Below are 25,154 nucleotides of genomic sequence, written 5' to 3'. Positions count from 1 at the left end.
AAAGCAAATGTCAAAATATTTTCTCTCTGTTCTTACTCTTTAATAATCATTGTAGCCAGCACTGAAAGGACCAATGTTAACTATGCCTGTGCAAACTGCCTGGCTGTCTGCTTTCACCTTGTCTGTATGGATGGAAATGAGAATAAGTAAGAATGTGAACACTAAAGGGGTTGCTGAGTTGGGATTTCTGCTAGTTAACTGGTGCAGGCCCATTTTTTGGCTCAAGTGATGAACCTAAATGACAGGGGAGCCTGTCTCTCACAAATTTCCTGGAATTTAATGAAACAAAGTTCATCGAAGACACCATATCCTTACTGTTACTTGAACATTATCAATTTTAAATTTTAAGTCAGAATCATGACTGTGTGTGCATTTAGAAATTACATGACCATAGATACATTCAGTTGATTCCTTACATTTTACAGTTCCCATGTTAGCCTCTGAAAGCCACAGGTTGCTGCCATGTCCTCTCTTCACTGCTTCTTCACTGCTGGGCACCAAGAACAGTATCACAGTATCAAGGAATCTATCAGGTAGGTTTACAGACCAGATCATTCATGCAGTAAGGTGCCAACTCAGGCCTTAATGTTCAACTTGTGTTTTCTGACCAAATTACAGAAGTGAGCAATATTCTCAAATACCATTCCTACTGACAGGGAAGACTTTGCTGACTACACACATTCTAATTCTCTAAGAATGGCTGGTTTAAATGAAGTCCAGTGATTATGGGTTCTTAAGGTTAAGACTGCTGTGGGAATGTAGACAGGAGGCATGAACAGTGACATATTAGGCCTGCAGGTATTTTTAGGGTTACTTCCATTTTTCTTAGGATCAGTGCCACAATTAAGTGTTCACTTAACTTAATCATCTTGCTTTTTACTTTGCTAATTTGTTATATCATTTTCATAATTATAAAAACAAAGAATAAGGCCTGCCTAGATGGGACTGCAAAGATTTGGCTTATTTCTTGGTAAGTAACAGAAGGTACTACAGTATCACTCCGTATTTTGTAAATATTTAGGTCCTATGAAATGCGAAATGGCTATAATGGTTACCACCTATAACCACATATAATGTGCCAGGCCAGGAACCAGACTATACATCAGTGGGAACTCTCAAGTATTATTTTCCTATTGTGGTGCAAAGGAAGGTTCATAAACTTTTTTAAAAGTTCAGATTTAATGACAAACATTTATTATATCAGTCTTTCTTTAAAATAAGATAGATATGAATAAACAATTTCAAACAGGAGGTACCATGGCCTCTTCAATACACTGCACTCAAAGCACTAGGTCCCTGGGGATGCCCAGTGATATACACGTTGAAGCAATAATGTAGGTCTGTGAGCCACTGTTCCTGAACACTTCCACTCTTCAATGTCTGGAGAGAAAAACAAAAGTAATTCGAGAATTGTACCAAAATTACTAGGCTACCTGGCAGGATTTCTCACACCTAAACCTGACTTCTCAGAGCCTTGGCAACAGTGTCCCAATCTATAAACAGCAGGACGTCTTCTCAGAAAACAGGAATTATTAATTGGGCATTACCAAAAGTGGTGAAAATTGCTAATTATATCCTCAAGTGCTACTGGTTTTTTAGTGAGTGTGATCCCTCCTACAGAGGCTAAGGATAATGAAATTTCACCACCGACCATCGCTGCACCCTTGCTCCCCACCTCCTGGCACTCTAGTGTCTCATGATCTTTACACTAACATCAAGAGAAGAATCCTACAAAACCAACTGACAATTTCTCTTCACCTCTTCTTTACAAAATGAGCTGATTCTCCAACCTGGTAAGTTCTTGATTTTTTTTCCCTTCAACTATTTCTGAATTATTTCACTGCTATTTACATAACTTTCATAAAGGCCACTGAGAAAATTCTGCATGAGCACTTGTGTTATATATACATGAAAAAGCTCTAATACCCCAAAGTATTAATATACACCTCAGTGAATAATCTACAAATCAAACACCTATAACAAAACACTTATTTAGGCCAGGCTTGGTGGCTCAGTCTGTAATCCCAGCACTTTGGGAGGCCGAGGCGAGAGGTCTGACTGAGCCTGTGGGTTCGAGACCAGCCTGGGCATTGGCAAGACCTCGTCTCTACAATGAATTAAAAAAAGTCTGTACAATGAATTAAAAAAAAAAAATTAGCCAGGCGTGGTAGCACGCGACTGTGGTTTTGGCTCCTTGGAAGACTGAGGCAGAAGGATCGCTAGAGCCCAGCAGGTCGATGCTGGGGTGGACGTGAGTGTGCCACTGCACTCCAGCCTGGGCAATGGAGTAAAACTCCAACTCAAAAAAAAAAAAAACACTTATTTAACCCTTCCAAATCATAACCACTAAAGACATCCTAAACAGAGCTGCCCCCCAAAACAGACACTGCCAAAGGCAAAGAGCCAACCATTAGACAAAGCAACTTCCTTCCTTTGATTTCCTTTTACTTTTCAGTGAACTAAGTGACTAGAAATTCACCTAAGGTTTAGTCTTGCTAAATAATTTCCTTAACGATAGCTAACATTTATGGAGTACTTAACAAATATTAGGTATACTCAGTGATCAACAAACACAAAGCTAGCATCATTCCCATTTTTACAGATGAAAAAAAAACAAGCTTGGATAGGTAGAAAAAAAGAAAACAAAAAAAAACTTGGCAAGTTATTGCAGTTCATCAATAGATAGGAACGACACCAATGTCCTTACCTTCTCCAACTAAGCTATCTAGTGCCACTTTCATTCAGTTTGAGTATTTTAGGGCTTTTTTTTTACTGATTCTAGAATGAGAGACAGTCCCCCTGGGTTAAGTCACAGTCAGGTGCTAGACAGCAGGAGAAGCCCTGGCGTACTACCGCACTGAGCTTAATTCCAAGAGTCAGTCAATGCACACGAACTCTACTCTCCACCAAAACACTACCCCATACCCTCTCTGAATCCACTCTTATGCTAATTATACAAAGCCCCTAAGACTATGCTCTTACCGTGATGTTCTTGATGATCTGCTGCACCAAGATCGCATTGGTCAACATATGAGTCCTGAGGGGTGCATGCTGAAGCAGCAGGCGAAGCAGCTGGCCCACAACAGGCAGCTCCTCAGGCCCAGCTCTGTTCACCCGCAGGCTCTGCAGCATCAACCTGAGGACTCGAGGCAGTAGTGCCAGGATGGAGACACAGACCCCCCATAGCTTGTCCCTACAAAAATAGAGACAGAAATGAGTCAAGTGAGCTGAAACACAAACAAAATCTCCTTTCCATATTGCCCTAAACTGAAATGTTCTTTTAAGAAGCATGGTGTGTTAACTAATTAAGAACTGGGTTCATCAGAACTAAATAAGCAAAACCAATGAAGAATTAATTAGCCGGTTTCCCTTATAGGCTTCAGAAAGCCTAGCAGCCACCACTTTCCTAGGCTTACCATGACATTTTTGAAACCCTGGTGGATTATATATAACAGAACTTGCACGAGAACAGAATGATCTACACAAGCAAACCTCTGTTACCTATCACCAGACATCATTCCACATTATACAACTATGGAGATCAAAAGAATAAGACTGGTAAAAAAGGAAGAAAAGAAACTAAGCCTAGGACCTGGACTCAGCCTCTTCAATGTCTCAGAGAAGGCAGATGTACAAAGAGAAAGATGTGCTAATCAGAAGCTAAAATATATTTCTGAAAGTAGCCAATAAGGGGATCATTTCCTGAACCACTATGTAGATTATGAAAGAACAGAGACAGTAAGTTCAAATATAAATGAGCATTATTCTCTTGGCATTTTTATAGAGCAAAAGCAAAAATGCTTACAGTAAAGATGGTGAACTTGTAGTGGCCTAACCACATTTTTAAATGGAGCAATATTCCTTTGGAGGGAGAGTCCATTGAGTGCTAAAGGCTCTGACCTTAGTCTGTTGCAGTTTCTATACCAAGAGTATAACTATCCTAGTTCCCAAAGCTTTCTAAGAGAACCTGACTACCTCCAGGTCTAAAGGGAGCAGCCCTTTCACCATGTGACCAACCTCCCCGACTCTACAAATAGCAATTGCATCTAGGGTAAATAATGAATCCATTCTAGGCAAGCCAGGTCCTCTTATTTAAATATTTGTCCTATAAGACGGATACAGAGCCAGGACGGGATAGCCATGTGCAAGGAGAAAAGGAAAGCTAGACTGTACAACACAGCTAATAATAAAGCAAAGGCAGAGATGAAGACTAAAACAATCTAGAAGAAAAAGAATAGAGAAAGCTACTTTGGTTCCTGCTGGACTTCTAATTCCTAGCCCTGAGATTTTAAATGTTACTCCTGTAATGGTCCAGTATTTTTATGGCATACTTTTGTTAATTCGAGTAGGTTTCAAATAGTCACAGACCTTAAAAAAAAAAATACACAGTCAAGCTTAAAAGCCAGATGGGTGAAACCTCTAGATAGCAGAAACTATGACAAAATTCATACGAAGACACCCAACAGAGGGTACAGAAATGGATATGGGATTTAAGGAAGCTAAAGCTTCAGGTCCTAAGTGTGAGAAGCAGGGAGCTTGAACTGAGTTTCTTACATAAAGCAGGAGGCCATGAAAAAGCAAATGTCAAATTTCCCATAGGGAAGTCTTCACAAACCTCCATAGAACACCCACAAAAGATGCACTTAGGGAAAAGGTATGCACCCAAAAACATCAGTTTGTTCAACTTTCTCCTCTGAATAAGAGAAAATTTTCACACCAGAGAAATAAAGAGTGAACAGAACAAACTGACAGGAGCTTTAAAGTAATACCAATAAACCAAGATCAAGCAAGAATGACAAAGTGGCAACTAAAAATCCAAAGGAGAAAAAAATCCAAAAGAAAATGATTCCTGATGAAATGAAAACTCAATAGGAGGATTAAATAAAAGAATTAGCAGATTGGAAGATGTTAAGAGATAAAGAGAACAGAATGAGAAGCTCTCTATGCTTAAAAAGCGTTTTTAGAAGAAAAGTCTAGAAACAATGGCGCAAGAGAGTTAGAAAAAATAAATAAGAACTTTCCAGACCTGAAGAAAAAAAGGGAGTCTTCACATTAAAGATACACACTAAGTATCAAGCAGGATAAATAGCCTACACTAAAACACATCCTGATTTGCAACAAACCAAAGTCAAAGAGAAAACAGTAAAAACACAGAATAGATTACTACCTACAGATTCAGGTTGCAGGCTCAGATTAGCAGTACATTTTTCATTAGTAACAATAAGCCAAGAGGACAACAGAACAGTGTCTTCGAGGTACAGCAGACACAGCAGTCAACAACTCAAACAGATTCAAACGTAACTTTTAGCCAGCATTTGTGAAATCAAAGGCTTCCAGTAATATACCAGCATCATTTTGTAATCTTACAAACACCTCTCCAGGGGGAAAGTAACCCAAAGCAGAATTTTAAATATCTAAAACTCTGGCTGCCAATTATGACTCTTGTCATCCTGAGATATGTACAAGGTTCCGATAATATCAACCTTTCCAATACCCAGAAGATAATACCTCTAAAACTGAGCATTTTAAGCAGGCAAACAAGTATTATACACACTTAATTTTGTTCAGTGTGGCTACACAAATTCAAAGCAGACTGTTTCTCTTAAGAAATTACAAAAGTGAATAAGTATCAAGTGACAGGAAATGACAAACAGCAATATGCACATTTCTAAGTGGAAATCTTATTATAAAATCTTTAGAACCCCAAGAAGCTCCCTGCTATTTTAAGTCCTTTTCTGGACTTTTCAGACCTAAAGTTTGACGATGCATGAAAAACATCAGCAAATCTATGTTCATTTTGTGTAAATTTTATAGTGTATATAAAATGAAATATACAAAATCTTCTCTATACACACACACTCTTACTGGAAAAAATTCGATTATCGACAACAAAATGGTAAGTAATGGCACATTCATATACTAGAATACTATATAGAGAAGAGTAAGCAAACTATGGCCATAGACCAACTGCAGCCCACAGTCTTTATTTGTAAATAAAGTTCTACTGGAATACAGTCACACCTATTTATTTACAAATTATCTATTGCTACTGTCACACTACCATAGACCCACTGAGTAGATGTAACAGAGACCTAAAGGCTCACAAAACCTAAAACAGTTACTATCTAACCATTTATAGGAAGAAGTTTGACCCCAGTATAGAGAAATAAAAATGAATCAAGATAAATGAATCAACATAAATCTCAAAAACAATGCTGACAGAATCAAATCACAGAAACTATGTACAGTATCATTCTTATATAAAATTTACAGTGCAAAACCAAAGTGATACTGTTCGCAAATTGCACATAAAACCATTTTTTAAAAAAGGCAATGAAGTCAACCACAAGAGTGATCTGAGACGGGGGTATAGAAGAGAAATGTAACTGTGAAGTGTAAATGAAGAGTGTATATACTGATAATATTCTATTATTTCTGAGCCTGGGGTTGGTTAAATGAATGTTCGGATTATAATTACCCTTTAAACTATATAAATGTTTTATACATTCATTATGTATATTTTTTTCAGGTCATTTAAAAGTTCAAAAAAGACCAAAAAGATATACCGTCAAAATATTAACAGCTGGTGATAGAATGATTTATTGTCTTATATCTGCTCACCTATTAGTTTTTTAAAACTTTCTACAATGAATTTTTAACAGGCACACCAATATGAAAATAAACATGAGCATACTTTTTAAAAAATTAAAGTAAAATCTTCCCAACTATTCCACCATTCTAAGTCTGCATATTATATAGGAGCAAAAGAACTGACTAATTAAAAACACTACCATCTTAGAACAATTTCCTTAAATCCAAGAATTTAAAATCCTCCTCTGGCAAGCTCTAATGAAGCCCAAAACAAAACAAAGCTTTGTACTAATAGCCCATTCTCCTAAGGGTAGAATTCCTTTTCTTACTAAACATATAGCAATGTTAATAAGAGAAAGTTCTCAAGAAACTTTATAATGCCAGCTACCCTTTCAAATTTGTAACTTAAGGGGGAAAAAACCAAAAAACTAAAAATTCCCATTACAATACAAAGGGGATTCATGAAGGAACAAAGGAAAAGCCAGTCAGGTTTACACAAACTCTCTGAAAGAGAATTTAAGATCTTTCCAAAATTAAATTCTCTTTAACTCTTGTATATAATATTTGGTGAGGGGCGGGGAGGAGAGGGAACAGTAGAAAAATTAAGATTGAGGAATAAAAAACTTTACCTCTTTCTTAGATGCTCTGCTTCCCCTTTCTCTAGAGTGAGCAGAAAATAAAGAAGACTGTAGCAACAAGAAGCCAAAAATGGCAGTAGAGTTTCACTAACTACACAAGTATGATCCAGGAGCTTACAGATAACACCAAAAACACAGCCAGCCGTGCTGTCAGGAATTACAGTCAACCCAACCTAAGCAGAGAAAAATGAAATTAATTACCTCTTCAAAACAACCAACCTCCCCCAAATAAAATCAAAATCTGTTAACTGAAGAGTTACCTTTACATCACCTCTAGTTAAAATGAGAATGTACATAACACATGCCACCTGCCACACCTTAAGGTCCTGTTTTCCTTTTGGAATTTAATCCCAAGTTAAATCGCTTTGAAAACATGTGAAATTGAGAAACACTATTACCTTAATCCACTGTCTCCCCTTCATGACAAAAATCTTCTAAGTTTCTAGACATTACGATTTCTAATGCTGGTCAGAAATCCCTACTTAATGGGATTTTTCTCACACATCCAAAGAAAATCTTGACACCAACAATCACACTTAAAACTGTTTATTCAGACCAGAAGACTGATTCTGATACCATCCCCATGCCTAATTAAATGCACAAACAATTCATTTTGCAATTAGCTTTCCCCTGCCCTTTTATTTAGTTAGTCATGCAGACACAAATAAAAAAAATATCTCTACTGAAGTCAGTAAAAGATATTACTATATTTAACATTTGACTGCTTTACTGCCAAGAACTCCTGGAAGGCCAGATAGTGATCAATATGGTATGCTAATTCATCTAGACTGTACTGCATGCACTGTCAATGGTAGAGTCTAACTTGTAACTATATATATATATAGATGGTATCAACATCCTGGAAACTACTGTTGAGCAATCATAAAAAAAGGTCTGCCAACTCTTATGTCTTGACTTCCTCCATCAGGCTGTCTGAAAACAATGGCCAAGACTGACTGCCATGTTGATCTTTCTAGAATAATTAATATAGACAAAGGAGAGCCTAAATTTCTGGAGTGGAAGTGGGAAAAAAGTGGGCATTTTTGATGGCACAAGGATAAAGATGGGAAGTTTGACAGCAGGGAGCAAAGAGTACGAGGAATTCAAAGCCATACTATCTTCCAGCTCAAGGGAAATAATATTTTTAAAGAGAAAAGGGGGCATGACTCAACCTATAAGATTTTCCAAACAAGTGAGTCTCTGGAAGATATGATTTGGGAGTGCTCCCTTGCACTGTAATAGATTATAATAAAAAGCCAAAGATAAAAGTGTAAACATTGGAGGAAGTTAAAAGCAAATACAGAGGCATACCTAATGTGAATTGAATACCAATGGGAACAAGAGATACCCAAAATCAGATAACAAGTCATTCTCAGAGTTGAGGCCACTGTTTCTACTGACCATGCTGTATGCTTGTTAGGTGTCTCTACTTTGGACCCCAAACCTTCTAGGTGGAACCCAACATATTGAAGCCAGGCATATGTGAATCATAAGAGCATTACAAGTTGAAAGGGACCCGAGGTATAATTTTCAGGCCCCTTATTTCGCAGATGTAAAAAGTAAGACCCTGGGAAAAGAAGGGATTTTCCCAAGGTCACAGAATTAACTACACCAGTCAGGAAAGGAAAAAAAAAAAGATTTCTCAGGTTTTGCCATTGCCTCATGCTGTGAGAGGCCATGGTATCATTAAGCTCAGAACCGTAGACATGCTATCTCTCTACAGCTATGGCAAACTCAATCTCAACCAATGTTCTTTTTTAAGAGAAAAAAAAAACTTGAAGGATATTTACCAAATGCTTACTGATGGCACTTTGTAGAATGTCAAAGGTCTGATTTCGCGCAGAGATAACCAACAGACTGTGACAAACTGCCTGTTAGAAAAGGAGAAAACCAGCAGCAAAATCAGAACATTTTAGGTTAGAAACAAGTTTGGTGGATTTGTTTTTAACCTATTTACTCATATTAATATGAAACATAACAAAAAACAACTCTAAGATTCAAATGTCAAAGGTCAAACAATCAGACTTCATATAGGGCCTAATTTTTCAAATAATCCATTTATTAAATATTTACTAAATATTGGCCAGGTGCAGTGACTCACACTTGTAATCCCAGTACTTTGAGAGGCAGAAGCAAGATTGCCTGAGTCCCAGAATTTGAGACCAGCCTGAGCAACATGGCAAGACCTTATCGCTACAATAAAACAAAATAAAATATATTAGCGTAGCATGGCGGCGCGTACCTGTAGTCCCAGCTACTTGGAAGGCTGGGGCAGAAATGCCTGAGCCCAGCAGGTCAAGGATGTGGTAGCTGTGATCATGCCATTGAACTCTAGCCTGGGCGACAGAGTGAGACTTCAACTTAAAATATATATATATATATTTACTAATATTGAGCTATCCCTTAGTAAGTACCATGCAAAGAAATGAAAGAATGAGAAACTCTCTCTTCTTTCTCACACCTCTCAAGTAGCTTAAAATCTACCCAGATGGAGACTATACAGTAAGTCCTCACTTAACATCCTTCATAGATTCTTGTAAACTGAGACTTAAAATGACATATAATGAAACCAGATTTTTACCAATCAACATTATTAAGAATGCTGTTTGAGGACTTGTTTTATGTCATTTTGCAATTTCCAAAAGCCTGTTGATAATGCTCATTGAGGACTTGACTGTTTTTTTTAAGTATGTGCTACAATAGAAAAATCTGAGTGATATGAACAAAAGGCTGATGAAAGCTTTCTTTCTACATGCTGGAGAATGTATCATAGAAAAATATTTATGACCCAGAAAATACTAACGCTGTGTCCCATTTAATCATAACCCTGCCTCATATTCTCTAAAGGTAAAAGTAAGAGGAAGCTATGGGGAAACAGAAAAAGGGACTTGGGAGTAAAACCCTTAATAGTTTTACTTGTCTAAATTTCAAAATACATCAGTCATAACACAAACACCAGAATCTAATAAGATATAGCACCAAAAATGAAACATGTAAAAAAATGAAAAGACAAAGACTGGTGGAGTGAAGAATGATACACTAGGAAGAGACTGCTCAAGCTAAGCTCAAGAGAACTGACAATCAACCCTCAAAAATCAAGACTTTTTATATTTGTTACTTATAGATTTGAGAGTACGAAAAAAAACCCAACAGTTCTATACATTATTTCTCTATAAAATCTCTTGTAGGTTAATGCTACCCAAAGTTTTTACATGGAAACTTAGCTTTTATACTTATGAGTAAAAATGAAAAAAACATTTCCAAGGCCATCTTCTTACTTGAAAGCAAACATAGTGAATATTTTCATTTAAAAAAAAAAGTAAACCATGAGTAGACTGCCTGAGCCCGCGGGTTCGAGACCCGCCTGGGCAACTTGGTGAGACCTCTTCTCTACAATAAATCAAAAATTAGCCAGGCATGGTAGCGCGCGCCTGTAGTTCCAGCTACTTGGAAGGCTGAGGCGGAAGGATCACCGGAGCCGAGCAGGTCGAGGCTGCGGTGGCCGGGAGTGGCCACTGCACTCCAGTCTGGGCGACAGAGTGAAACTCCAACTCAAAAAAAAAAAAAAGGAAACCAATTTTAAAAGTGCCCATTCAATAACAGATGACCACTTCATCTCTTCCCTTCCTGATTCTAAAGCCATTGGGTGGGGCCAAGCTTAGGTAAACTTCTATAGTAGAGTGGTGGAAAGGCTAAGATAGCCCAGAGCAGACTGCCCACAAGAGCCAGAGTCCAAATGGAATACCGAGAGAGGAGTGGCAGCAAAGGGAGATAGAAAAGAAAAGAAAGGCAAAAAAATGTAAGTATAATGGGAGCCAGGCTTTTCACTGTCAAAGAAGGCAGCCACAAAAAATACAAAAAAGAAACAGGAAATAACTGTGGTGTTGAATTCCTGATTTCCGTCCACAAAGATGGTCTAGGAAAAGCAACATTCAATAGCAATGGGCACAACTAGATTCTACACATTGGCTTCTAAATAACGTTTTCCACTATTCTTTGTAAAAAAACTAGTTTACCAAAGCTAATCTAAATATAACCTCCTCTTTCATTTCTAATTGAGAAAAGGAAAAATACCTGCTCTCTCCCCTCCAAGTATATTACCTAAAAAGTTGAATGTGTTGCCATAATCATAAAAATTTATGCTTTCCCTGAGTATTTACAAATCACTATATAGAGCCTGAGAGAGAAAGGAAGCTGAAAGCCTAAAATGAATATATATTTCAAGGCCTATAAGTAAACACAGTACTAGGTCCTATGGTAATAAACACGATAAATGTCACTGGCATTGTCATTGGCATGACCTTAGCATTGTGATCAAAGTCAAACAGTCATGGGACAAATAAGTTAAATATCTATAAGATATCATAGTCCTCAGAGATAGGAAGAACATGAAGAGAATTTGGAATAGAATGAATGAAGAAGTAAACTTATCAACTGAATAAAATCAATTGGTTTAGCAACAAAAAAGAAAAATTAGTTTGTAACTTGAACCTAGAGACTACCCTGTAGGCAAAGAGGTTTTTAAAAAAACAAAAAATCCCAAGGCTTTGGCCTACTGGGGGTTACAGAAAATAATATAGTCAGTGTCCTGACCAGAAACTTCCTGGATCATTTAAAAAATTAGGCAGCAGAGAAGCATAACCACCAATTTTGCGTGAAAAACTGAAACCAAAATTATTTGGTATGCAATAACTGTATCCTTATTGGATAAACACCTTTGAATGCAAGGGAAGAAACTTATGAAAAAACAAATGAATCAAATCCTTAGTATTAATGTTTGTGACGACAGTTTTGTATAGTTTAATTATCTGTAACATTTAAGGCCATTTTGCCTATTAGGGTTAAGCAGCAGCCTTATAATTCCCATTTAAAGTACTTGAGCAGTCAGGCAAGGTGGCATGCCTTGTGGTCCCAGCTACTTTGGAAGCTGAGGCAGAAGGATCACTTGAGCCCAGGAGTTTGAGGCCAGACTGGCTAACACAGCAAGACCTTGTCTCTTTACAAAATACATAAATAGATAAATTTTAAAAACACAAAAACAACAAGAAACAACTTAAATAAGATGTCAATTATTAATTTAGACTTGTGGTTTTAATTTGAAGTTTCATTAAATAGTAACAAAACATAAGATAGTAAATATGCCATATCTGTATTTAATTTATTAAGTTATTAATCTATCTATAAAGTTTTTTCTATTTGTGGTCTATAAGAAAACTGAACTACCATACAAATATTGAAATATAGAGGTTAAACAACTTAAAATTTTAACTACGCTTGTAAAAGGAATAAAATAAAATCAAAGTCCCTCTTTAAAATGATTCTTTAAATTTACTAAATTGTAAGATTAAGACTTGCAAGCTGAACTTCAAACTTAAGGAAGTGTTAGTTTTAAATCTAATTAAAATAAGCTACATATTAATTCTTAAAACCAAAGGAACTGATGAATAAACTTTTGTTTAAAAAGTCACCTTCAAGGATAACATTCCTACTTAATCCTTATCCTTCAATAAGTCAAGTTCTTCCTCATTCATGAAGCTTTTTCTCTTTTAAACAAATTTATTCTATGCTAAAGAAAACTGTCTCTAACATTCAATTGTTAATTTGTCCTGTTTCAAGTGGCATAACTTATGAAAAACAACCCTCTTTACAAATGTACATCTCCTACCCAAAATTATAAGCACTTTCACAATAAGAGAGCACGTCTCTATCTCTAAAACCATCTCACATAAGGCAACTCATTTGGAGGGGGGGGTGTCCAAAAAAAACAAAAAAATCCAGTGTAAAACCCCTTGTAGTAAACTCAGAATTTGTTCCTCACAACCAACGGTTTTACCTGGACGTTTTGAGGTTGTGTCATGATACAACCAAGTTGTGGCAAACAGGTGACTGGTTCTACAGTAGCACCTGCTGCTCACACCGTGCTGAGTGTTCAGCAGTTTTTGACCAAAAACAGCATGAACCCTGTGCCCCACCCTCCCAATTTACCCAATCTCACTGAGTAACTTTTTTTGTTTACCCGATGAAAAAAATCCTCAAAGGGAAACATTCTGCAAACGTGGAAGAGGTACCAAAAAAACTAGCAGAAGCACTGAAATTGACGAGTGGAAAAAGCATCCTGATAGGTGTAATTCCATCAAGGTGACTGAAGTTTAAACATGTAAGAATATGCAATTTTTTATAAATAAATTCTGGGTTTTTTGGGGTCCCACCTCATATAGTTAACTATTAGTGGTTGATTAACTGAATTTCAATAATTACAGATTCTTTTTAAATGCACTATTACCTCTGTTACATCCCAATGGTGTAAAAATTGATCCAAGTCTGTAAGGTACAGAAGCACAGGGGAAAGCTGTGTCTGGATAACATGAGGAACTCCACGAAGGCTCTGAAGCCAATTCAACTCCTCTTTTGAAAACCCTAATGCAGATAACAAAGAAGGCAATGAAAAGATCATAAAGCAGCAACATTCTTCATAACTATTTAAAAATAGAGATGACGTGTTGTCTCTGTGTTTCTGTATTTCATGCAATATTTTAAAAAATGAAATGCTAGCAATGAAGGCAGTTAAATTCATAAAATTAAACACACAAAGAACATGATCTTACCCAGTTTATAATATAGCAAAAAATGAATTTTACCCCTCTAATTTGGGTTTTACCACTCTTACCTTAAAAAAAGTAAAAGGTATAATTTTTCCATGATGGTATGTTTAAGAAGCAAATGAACAAATAAAAGTAATAATATACTACTGCATGTATATACTAAACACTTTATGTTCTTACATAAAAGCACTTCAAAAGATTTAAAACTGCTGTATCATAAGTCTTCTTTAAAATTTTTGACAATACATGAGTAGTTCCTTCAATAAAATTTGATTCCTTTACTATCTCTATTACACTTGGCCTAACATACACAGGCAACTTGCCAAAGCCCCTCCTGTATGGTAGCTTTCATAATGACACGAAATCCATCGAAAAGGCCCAACTCCAGCTACTGGTTTTAATGCTCAGATCACTGTACTTCTATGGGCATAGCCCAAAGAGACATTATCCAGTCTGATAACCATATCATAGTACTGACTTGTAATGAGCTTTCTAAAACCACTAAAAACTTCCTGACAGATACTATTATTAAAACATAAAGCCTCTCCCATCTTAAGTATTAACTATATCTCCTAATTTCAGGTCTTCAGAAAATTTCAAGGAATCTCATCATCATCATCCAAGTATTAAATGGAAATGTTGAAATAGAATTATTTAAAACAATAGTTATAACACTAATGCATCTAAGTTAAAACACTTATACTCATGTTAGTAATTTTGTTTTGAGGGCAAACAGAATGCACAAAACAGCTAACCAAAATCTGCTGTTATTTATATATCAAGTAAAACATTTTAAACATGTTTTAAAATGGATATTCTGTTAACTAGTATTTTGAAAGTATGCAATAAGATTTTCTCTGGCTATTTTAAGAAGTGCCAATTAGGTCCAATTCACTGTAAACAACGATGAGAATAAAGTTAAGAAACAACACTATGAAGGAAATAAAAATAAATAAAATGAAAACAAACTGACATTCAAATAATTCTCAAGTTTCTGGTACTTCAAACTATGAGAAATTTAAAGATGAATCATCCACCTTCCTGCCTCAGGAGCCCGACAGTGTAGGACATAAATATTCCTTCAAAGATTTCTAAGTATTAATCATAATAAAACTCATTCAGAATATCATCTTCAAAACTGAGAACCAAACAGCAAACCTTAGAAGAAATTCTAATTCACACTAGGTTTTTTTCCATTTTTTAAACCTGGCAAGTGAACATGGTTACCTGTAAGTGTGGAAAACAAGAAGCTGAAATAATCCACATCACTCATCAACCAGTCTTTAGTTGAATACTTCCACCCAGAAAATGATGATCTATAATAAACAATGGGAGAACTATTACCAGAAATAACCAACTTAAGACTCAAAAACACAGTATGTAACTATTTTTCTTTATTGAAAATAAGTCTAAGCCGGGCTCGGTGACTCAGCCTGTAATCCTGCGCCTTTGGGAGGCTGAGGTGAGTGGATTGCCTGAGCTCGCGGGTTCGAGACCCGCCTGGGCAGCGAGACCTCATCTCTACAATAAATCAAAAAATCAGCCGGGTGTGGTAGCACATGCCTGTAATTCCGGCTACTTGGATCCTTCTGAGGCAGAAGGATCGCCAAAGCCCAGCAGGTCGAGGCTGCAGTGGTCGGGAGAGGCCACTGCACTCCAGTCTGGGCGACAGAGTGAGACTCCAACTCAAAAAAAAAGAAAATAAGTCTAATAGTTTAAAACAAAATTCGTATTATTGCTTTAGCTTATATATAAGAGTTCAAGTACTATAAAAGGAAAATTTGAAATGTAGACATATTTGTGTGAAGTTTTATTAAAAAGCATGTTTGATTGGCATATATGGTATAAAGGAAAATTTCCACATTTGAAAATCAGGCTCCAAGGAGCCTAGATGAAATTTTGCTTTTCAGTAGTCAGGTCAACTGCTACTATTTACTATGATTTTTATGAAGTCTTACCCTCAACAAATGAGTTAAGTTTAAACAATCTCCAGCTTCCTATCTAACTAAGCAAAAATATCTTAATTAGGCAGAGAAAACTTCTCTTTAAAGCCACTATAAGACAACTGTGTGTTCCTATTCTTAGCAAAGTTATAACTAGGTCTATTTCCCAATAGTGCAGCTAGGGTTTTGGCAGAGGACTCAAAGGAATAGCTAAATGTAAAGCAGCTTCTCATTAAATGAGGATTATTTGGTTCCTGCTATGAGATCAATTTCCAGTGTCTCCTTTAAAAATTCCCTTCATGGTAAGGCTAGGAAGAAAGAGAGCAAATGTCAACCACAGGTAAAGCAAAAAGGCTTAGAAAGATTGGATGCAACAAGCTGAGACTACACATTTTATCAAAGACATCTGAATACATGTCACACAATATTAGGAGTTTCTAATGCATCTACAAGCACTCAGTAATTTTTTTACCATTATAATAATTGTTTTCATGTTTATTCAAATTCTTAACATAGAGGGTTAAAAATAACAAAAATACTTTTCTGTATGTCATTCCCAGGTGATAGGCAAAGGTTTATGGAAAAAAAGCTAAGAAGATTATGAAAAGAAAAGTCACAGATGCTCAATACAGAAAGGAGTACTAAACAGTGGATGAAAAACAAACTAATATCCGCTTGACTCCAGTGAAAAGAGTAAGCAATCTGTGCCATCCAGTGGCTAAAAGGGGTAGCAAATCCATTCAACAGTCTACTTGGAACAAATGACAAGGAATATAGTCTGTTTTTAAAACATATATACTGTCCAAGCCAGAATGCCTCTAAGAGTAAAAGGGCATGTTATTACTAATTATGCTGAATCAAAAGGAATAAATTGGAAATGTTCCTGAAAAATCGGGTTATACATTCACACTACTTAAAACCCAAGCCAAACTTCTTAGTCCAAGCAGTTTTTCCCTCCTCAGAAATTTTATCTAACATTGTAAATCTCCTTTCCATATTTATGCTTTATGTTATCCCAATCTGGCTATAAATAAACCAGGGGTAGAGAAGAAAAAACTGAGAAAAGGAAACTGGATATTATTATAAAATAAGACAAGTAGAACTGTATGAGGAACAAGTCAAAATCTAAGAACTAAAAGTGGCTGGTAAAAAGTTAGGGGCAGCAATTCTAAGTACATTCTTTAAAAACTAGGAGAAAATAAACATGAACAATTTTTAGCTGATAGGTTTTTCAAACATGAAACACTGCTTAAGTGATAGGTACCCTGCTATTACATAAATGCTTGTAATAGAAAACGGCATCAGGACTACAAAAACTGAATTTGAACTTGATCTCACAGACCCAATTAATGTAACAAGATAAAAATCAGAAATAAGTAAAGGAGTATTCAGGAAAATTAATCTGGCAACAATAGACATGATAGTTGGAATTCAGAAGCATGACTATTTTAACAGTACAGGTGGGAAATAAAAAGTTGGTTAATATACAGTCACAGTTATGGTGAGGAAATATTTTGAAGAGAAAACCAAAGATATGTAGTAACCCTACACATGTCTGAATGCACCAAATATTAGTCTTAAATTTTGATCTCATGAAAAGTGATAATATGATAATGCCACTGGCTCAAGAAAGCTAAAAAGTTGATTTTTTTTTCATTCTTAGAGATTACCTTAATTGGAAATACTCTACAGAGAGAGAATTCTAATGGACTCTGTACAAATACTAGAAAGCAGAATTTAATTTGGCAGACTTTTAACTATGATGATTTACTTTTAATTGAATGTTTGAGTTCCCATTTTGTTTTTGTAACTTAATGTATTTTCCCAACTCTCAAATTTCCATAAAAAAGTCAAAATCCAAGATTGAAAAAAAAATCCTTGACAAAAGTTATTAAACGTAAGTGAATCATAACTGATGTTAATAAAGATATTAAATGCAGCTTCCAAGGAGAATCAATTTCAAGAAATGTTCAAAAGGTGATTTTAACTGAACGTTATATCTAAGGAACAGAGTGCCCTCTACTGGAAGTTAATAAATACAAAACCACTTAACTTAGGGAAAAATAGCATTTGCTTTTCTTAAAGGTCTCACATTAAATAAATGCCTACACTAAACAAAGGGCAGGATTTCTTCGTAATTTCTAAAAAAGAAAAACATGAAAAAAGAATAATGTTTAAAATTCTTAAATACTTAGACTCTAACACACATACACACAGAAGAAATAAACTTTGAAGTTTCACATATAAACAATACATTGCAAATAGCTCTCTTCTGCTGAAAGGAAAAATTATTGACAGTAATGAGGCATACTTCCAGTGATGGGAATCAAATATTTGTTCTATATTGGCATGAAGAAATTGGAAAAGAAAGTCTATTAAGAGTGAGCTACTCTTATACAGATAGGAGATCTGCCTAAGAAAATTAGTCACCAGGCACCGTGGCTCACACCTGTAATCCCAGCACTTTAGGAGGCAAAGGCAAGAGGACTGCCAGAGCCCACAGGTTCAAGACCAGCTTGGCAACATGGCGAGACCTCGTTTCTACAATAAGTAAATAAATAAATTAGCTGGGCATGGTGGTGCACACCTGCTGTTCCCACTACTTGGAAGGCTGAGGCGGAAGGATCACCTGAGCCCAAGAAGTCAGGGGTGCAGTGGCCGTGAGCATGCCACTGCACTCCAGCCTGTGCAACAGAGTGAGACTCCAAAAAAAAAAATTAGTCTTTAATAAAAATTTTTCAAATGAGCTGAACTGTATACATTAAAATAGTTAAGATGGCAAACTTTATATTATATATATTTTACTATATCAAAAAAGACTAAAATATCTCAATAATTTTTAGTTATTGCATTGGACTGATAATATTTTGGACTTGTTCTATTAAATAAAATATAAGTATAAAAAAAATAAAGATTGAGGCTGCAGTGAGCTATGATGGTGCCACTGCAGTCTAGCAGCCTGGGCAACAAAGTGAGACCTCCAACTCAAAAAAAACTTAAAAATAAAAAAAGAGTAAATGAAGGTATTAGCAATACGCTACTCTAAAAGCGTTCTGTATTTCGCAAATTACCAGTAAGAGAAGAAGGGAGAAAGATTATAAACTTAAAATACAGCTCACTTGAGCTACCTCATGTGTAGTATCCCAATAAGCATGGCAACCACGGTTGAACTGAGTCTTCCCATAATACAGCAACGACTTAACCGTGACAGCAAATCAGCAGGCAGACTGGGTAGAAAATATATAAGCTGAACCAAACGTTGCTGAGAGGCTGCAGGGAGAACCACCACAGCGCCTTCTTGTGGATCTAGTGGGGTTGGTAGATAAATAAAAATCAACTATAAAAGACATATAAAGCAAATATTAAATTAATGACACAGACTAACGATTTTAACTAAATTACTGGTTGATATCTTATGTTGAAAGCATAATCATATCACTAATATAAAGCACATGTACATGGCTTATTAAGGTAATTCCTAAAGTAAAACACTAATCAATTTATTTACAGAATTATTTAACATGATAATAATCTCATAATATGCAAGTGACGCATCAGAAATAAAAACTTTGATGAGGATGAAGAAGAAAAGACATTGGGTACAAAGCACAATAGTGAAAGATAAGCAATTTTGCTAAACCATAACAATTACAATATCAACCTAATTTAAAGCAAAAACCTTCTTGTTTGCTCTGTGTATATGTACATCTACATACATATGAGTAATGCTGAAAAATACCTATTTATAAACAATAAAAGGTAAAAACCACCCAAATATCCATCACCTGATGAATGAATAATACATGTGGCATATCCATACAATGAAATACTACTCAACAATAAAAGGAAATAAAGTATTGATACTTTTTACAATATGAATAAAACCTTAAAATATTATGTTTAATGAAAGAAGTCAGACAAAAAGGCCCAATATTATATAATTCCATTTATAAGAAATATTCATAATAGGAAAATCCATGATGAAAGCAAATTAATGGTTCTCAGGAAATGGAGGAAGGGAATAAAGAGGGACTACTAATGGGTATGAGGTTTCTTTCTAGAGGTGATAAAAATGTTCTAGAATTAGACAGTGGTAAGAGTTGCACAATCCTAGAAATATCATTTTTAATAATCACTGAACTATACACTCTAAAATGGTGAAGTCTATGGTGGGCGACATAACAGCTTAATAAAAACTTATATATAGTACATCCCAGTTATGTTTTGATATTTCTGCTTAAAATATTAAATTGTAAGTCAGTTCCAGAGACCATGACATATACTGCATGAAGTTATACAATATATTCATTTTGATTAAAGTATTAAAAATATTGTCTTGCCACCAAAGCTTCAAAGAACTTCTTAAAGTGTCAGATTAGTTTTTAATTTATGAAGAGAAGCGGTTTTAAAGACAATTTAAGAATGCAATAGGCATCTACAACCTTCTATAATTATTCTAATAAATACTACTACTAGCCGGGCTTGGTGGCTCAGCCTGTAATCCCGCGCCTTTGGGAGGCTGAGGTGAGTGGATTGCCTGAGCCCACGGGTTCGAGACCCGCCTGGGCAGCGAAACCTCATCTCTACAATAAAAATAAAAAAATCAGCCGGGTGTGGTAGCACGCGCCTGTAGTTCCGGCTACTCGGAAGGCTGAGGCGGAAGGATCGCTGGAGCCCAGCGGGTCGAGGTTGCGGTAGCCGGGAGCGGCCACTGCACTCCAGTCTGGGTGACCAAGTGAGACTCCAACTCAAAAAAAAAAGAAAAAGAAAAAAAAAAATACTACTACTAAAAATAAACTGACTGTGTGGCATGATGTTTTGGGAATTTAACTATAATACAATTAATTTATACCTTAAAGGGAAAGGCAAACCTAAAGAGCTCCCCTTAAAAACTTTTCTCCTATGTTAAGTAGACCAATGACCACCTATACCATTAAAAAATTCTTACCATAAATTCGGAGAGCAGTAGCTTGTAAACTTTTTAGTAAGTCTTTATTTGCTCGTGCTGCAGCAGTATGAATGATATCAATAAGCTGTGTAGAGAGTTCAGGGTTTCGGGAGCCAAGATGAGCAAGTTGCAATGGCAAACCAGCCAGCCAACGGGATAACACTTTACTACGAAATCTTATAAAGGCCAAGGAAGAATAAAACAAAATGTAATTTTCAATGAGAAAGTTAAATTTAAAAAAAATTTTTTTAGCTTAAATATATCACAGTGACTACATACCAGTAACTTCACATTTATTCATTAAAAGATCTGAAAGCATACAAGATGCCAGCAGCATTTCCAAGGCTTTACCCACTAAATTTAAAAAGTCATATAACCTGTAGTATCTAAATCATATTTTTATCTTGAAGGACAAAGACACTAGTTAACTCTTTATGAACTATTTATCCTAATTAGTGTCAATTATTATAGTATATTAACAAATCTATGCATTAAGTATAATCTGCTGTCACACAAAATGGCTTCAAATTTGGAATTCTTGCTAAAGCATTGTCTTGGGTTATAACACCAAACACTTGCTAGGTCTCCTGAGAGCTTAGTGATTCATGCATGGGACTTTGTTGTCACACAAACCAGAACTTAAATCTCAGCTCTACTACCCATTATCTACATGATACTCACCAACTTATTTAACCTAAGCTTGGTTTCTTTTGTAAAATGGGAGTAACAGTACCTACCTCAGAGCAATAGTATAAGAATTACTGAGATTATGGACAGTATATAGCTTAAAGAAAACACCAAAATTATGTTCCAACAACCACTTATGTATTTTGAGGTGGCCTAAATCTGTATCTGACACTCAAGAATCTCTGTGCCAAATAAACCTCAAACCCACCATATCAAAAAAATTCCTGAGTTCCACTCTTTATGTTACCTTTCTCTCCTGAGACCACTGAACTAAGCTAGAAACTTTCTTCTATTACCCTCACTCTTATTCCATATGTCTCAATGTCACTAATGGCTAGAGATTCAATTTCCCTAATTTTTACTGGAAGAAAAAAAGGTCAAGGTTGTTCCAGCTGTCTGTTAGCTGCATGTAAACAAGTGGAAATGTATGCCTAAAGAGTCCTTTATCTGTTCAAATACGGGGATAAATTTTACTGGCACTATTATGTATGCTTATTTATAAAATCTGATATTGCTTCTTAAATGAAAACAAATAGGAGAAAGAGCAGAGTTAACCATTTTGTCAAATTATGTAAATACTTAAACAGACTACAAAATATCTCAGCATGAGAAAAAATAAAAATAAAAATAAAACCTTACCTAGGTCTGTAACATCTCAGTTCTTCTTTCTGATAGATTCTACTGAAAAACTTCAGTAACAGAGTCCGAACTGGAAGGAGAAGGCCCCTCTGCTGATACAATGTGTAAACTGCCTTAATAAGAGTCTCTGTAGCCTCTACAAACAGAAAGAAAACAACTCTGCATATGTATCAAAAATGTTTCTTCAATAGCCCTCAAATTGCTCTAAATGTACAAAAGTACTTTACTTTGTTCCAACAGCAAAGCAGATTTTTAGTAACAAACTGAGGACTACCATTGAAGTCCTTACAGCAATAGCCTAAATACTAAAGTCAAACCAACCAGAACTTCAAGTATAAATTGTCTTAACAACAAATCTAGAAATGACAAAAACCAGATTAGAAAGGCAAATTAGATAGAAACTAATCAGGAAAGCTTTGTTTTTGAATGAAAAGATCAGTAAGTCACTCTGAAAACTGACAATTTAACTTCAAGGTAGAAGAAAGGTAAAGAAACAGGCAGAATTCATTCCATATGAATCAAAGGAAAAGGCACTCAATTACACTACTCAAACTAGTTCAAAAGAGTAGAAATTTTTTTCAGTTTGCTTCAAAGTGGGCCTACCCACAGATAAAGAAATATTCTGAGCCATCAACAACTTGGCTGGGGGAGTGGTTCAAGTTTGTAATCCCAGCACTTTGGGAGGCAGAGTAAGAGGACTGCCTGAGACCAGGGGTTCGAGACCAGCCTGGGCAACTTGGCGAGACCTCATCTCAACAATAAATCAAAAAATTAGCCAGGCTTGCTGGCATGTGCCTGTTGTCCCAGTCACTGGGGAGGCCGAGGCTCAAGGATTGCCTGAGCCCAGCAGGTTGAGGGTGTGGTGGCTGTGAGCATGCCACTGCACTCCAGCCTGAGTGGCAGAGTGAGACGATAGATAGATAGATAGATAGATAGATAGATAGATAGATAGATAGATAGATAGATAGACAGACAAAACTTGAATGCTCAAGAAGATAGTGCTCTTTATAAATAATTAGGCTAGCTACTTTTTAATGTCTTTGACATAATTAACTTGACTACATGGAATGTTTGGAAGTCTTCATTTCAAAGCTAGACCCTAAATAGCATACATAAGCGCCCTCTTAAATAAGAGCAAATCAGCGTCACCTACCTCTGTTTGGTTGTATCTGCATTAACCTCCATGATACGCCAAGCAATCTGTTAAGCTGCTTACTATTTAGCCTAGAGCCATCTTCAAGGGTCTCTGTCACAAATTTCCTTATCATTTCTATCCAACTGCAATCGTTCTGCAAAGTTGAGGCATTTGCCAGGGAGACCATGATATCAGACAGTGTTAAATTCAGTAAGAGATGATCTACGTGATTGGGCAGAATCGTGCAATGCTTGATGCTAAAAATAAACAAAGATATACACATCTATAAAGTGTTGCATCTACCATGTCTGCTTCACTCAGGATTAAAATAACCAATCAATGGACAAGAAATATTCCCTTCTAGAATAAACTGCCAAGAAAACAGGTGTGTGAATGAGGTTTAAGCAATAGTTATGTAAACAAATCATCCATTATAGAATTAGTGTTGTTATGAAGGCATAAATTAGAATGTATACTGTTCAGCTGATTATTCAAGGTACTATTCACAAAAAAGGCAAATCCAGGCTGGGCAAAGTGGCTCACAACTGTAATCTCAGAATTCTGGAAGGTCAAGGTAGGATCACTTGAGCCCAGAAGCTTGGAGATCAGCCTAGGCAACATAATGAGACCTTATCTGTATTAAAAAATAGCAGCAACAACAACAAAAATTAGCCAAGCATGGTGGCATGCGCCTATAGGTACAGATACTTAGAAGGCCACGACAGGAGAAAAGCCACTGCACTCCAGCCTAGGCAGCAGAGTGAGACCCTGTCTCAAAAAAAAGAAAAAAGTGAATGCCCTTATAATGTTTTCTGGGAATATTAGAGCACTTATTAGAACACTTGAAAGATAAGTCTTAAAAACTCTAAAACACTTGATTTTTTTTTTTCAAAACTGATACTTATATTTGAATGGACATCACAGTAGATCTTGGCTCTGCTTCTAACTAATCATTTGACTTAAAACAATCACTAATTTCTCCTGGCCATAATTTTCACACATGTGAAATAAACAGACATACCTCAGGTAAGCATCTATCTGAAACAATTTTATAATTCAAATGTTAAAATCAGTTTGTTTGTTTTTTGAGTTGGAGTCTCACTCTGTCGCCTCGACCTGCTGGGCTCCAGCGATCCTTCCGCCTCAGCCTTCCAAGTAGCCAGAATTACAGGCATGCGCTACCACACCCGGATAATTTTTTGATTTATTGTAGAGATGAGGTCTTGCTGCCAAGGCGGGTCTCGAACCCGCAGGCTCAGGCAATCCACTCACCTCAGCCTCCCAAAGGCGCGGGATTACAGGTTGAGCCACTGAGCCCGGCTCAGCTGTTTGGTTTTTTTTTAACTTTAGCCAAATAAAACACTATTTCAAAAACCTCAAATAGAATATTTTAATAAAAACAAAATTTAAAACTTAGAACATACTTATTTCAGGCTATATATTCAACACCAGAGCCTATTTCTTTCATGTTTAGAAAAATGTAAATTTGACTAAAATAATAAATATTTCAATCTAACCAATTTTAAAGGAAAAGATTAATCTTAGATTAGGCTTCAGCAAGGGAAAGAAAATAAATTTGGTGCTACTGAGCATCAAATGCATGGCTAGAAATGACAAATGAACCTAGAAAGGTAAAATGGGACCAGATTACAGAGAGTCAGAAGATAAGGACATAAAAATTAATTCTGTAGACAAGGAAGTAGCATGGTTGCAAGCTTCTTTCAGATGGATGATCCTGTGTACACAAAAGGGAAAATTAGAGTTACAGACTATTAAACAAAGAAGCAGCTGTGTGGCTATTACAGCAATCCAGGCAAGAGATGGCAAGTCCAAGAATCAGGGTCAGCAATACAGAATCCCCATCACTACAAAAAACTTAAAAATTAGCCAGGTATAGTGGCAAGTACCTGTAGTCCTAGCTACCTGGGAGGCCGAGGCGGGACAAGTGCTTAAGCGCAAGAGTTTGAGGAT

General features: G+C 36.1%; 1 protein-coding gene across 3 annotated transcripts in view; it reads right to left on the bottom strand.

Annotated features, from left to right (window-relative positions):
- Nucleotides 1–1,155: 1,155 nt before the first annotated feature.
- The window catches only part of TEX10 (testis expressed 10), a 54,736-nt gene continuing 30,737 nt past the window's right edge, over nt 1,156–25,154 (bottom strand). Inside the window, exons 6-15 of one of the 3 annotated variants that reach the window (XM_008067256.2) lie at nt 23,202–23,440; nt 22,049–22,184; nt 20,723–20,898; nt 18,903–19,080; nt 15,059–15,147; nt 13,513–13,646; nt 9,020–9,100; nt 7,221–7,402; nt 2,983–3,193; nt 1,156–1,380 (exon numbers count right to left, since the gene is read on the bottom strand). In XM_008067256.2, coding sequence (XP_008065447.2) covers nt 1,267–1,380; nt 2,983–3,193; nt 7,221–7,402; nt 9,020–9,100; nt 13,513–13,646; nt 15,059–15,147; nt 18,903–19,080; nt 20,723–20,898; nt 22,049–22,184; nt 23,202–23,440 — 1,540 coding nt within the window. In that variant the 3' untranslated portion in view covers nt 1,156–1,266. The remainder of the gene's footprint in view (nt 1,381–2,982; nt 3,194–7,220; nt 7,403–9,019; nt 9,101–13,512; nt 13,647–15,058; nt 15,148–18,902; nt 19,081–20,722; nt 20,899–22,048; nt 22,185–23,201; nt 23,441–25,154) is intronic. The other 2 variants (XM_021717174.1, XM_021717175.1) reach the window with 2 other exon arrangements.

This window comes from Carlito syrichta, unplaced genomic scaffold, assembly GCF_000164805.1.
Source record: "Carlito syrichta isolate Samal-C Ts95f unplaced genomic scaffold, Tarsius_syrichta-2.0.1 Scaffold309451, whole genome shotgun sequence".
NCBI lineage: Eukaryota > Metazoa > Chordata > Mammalia > Primates > Tarsiidae > Carlito > Carlito syrichta.
The sequence above is the reverse complement of the archived record's forward strand: the minus strand, read 5'-3'. Positions and strand labels throughout refer to the sequence as shown.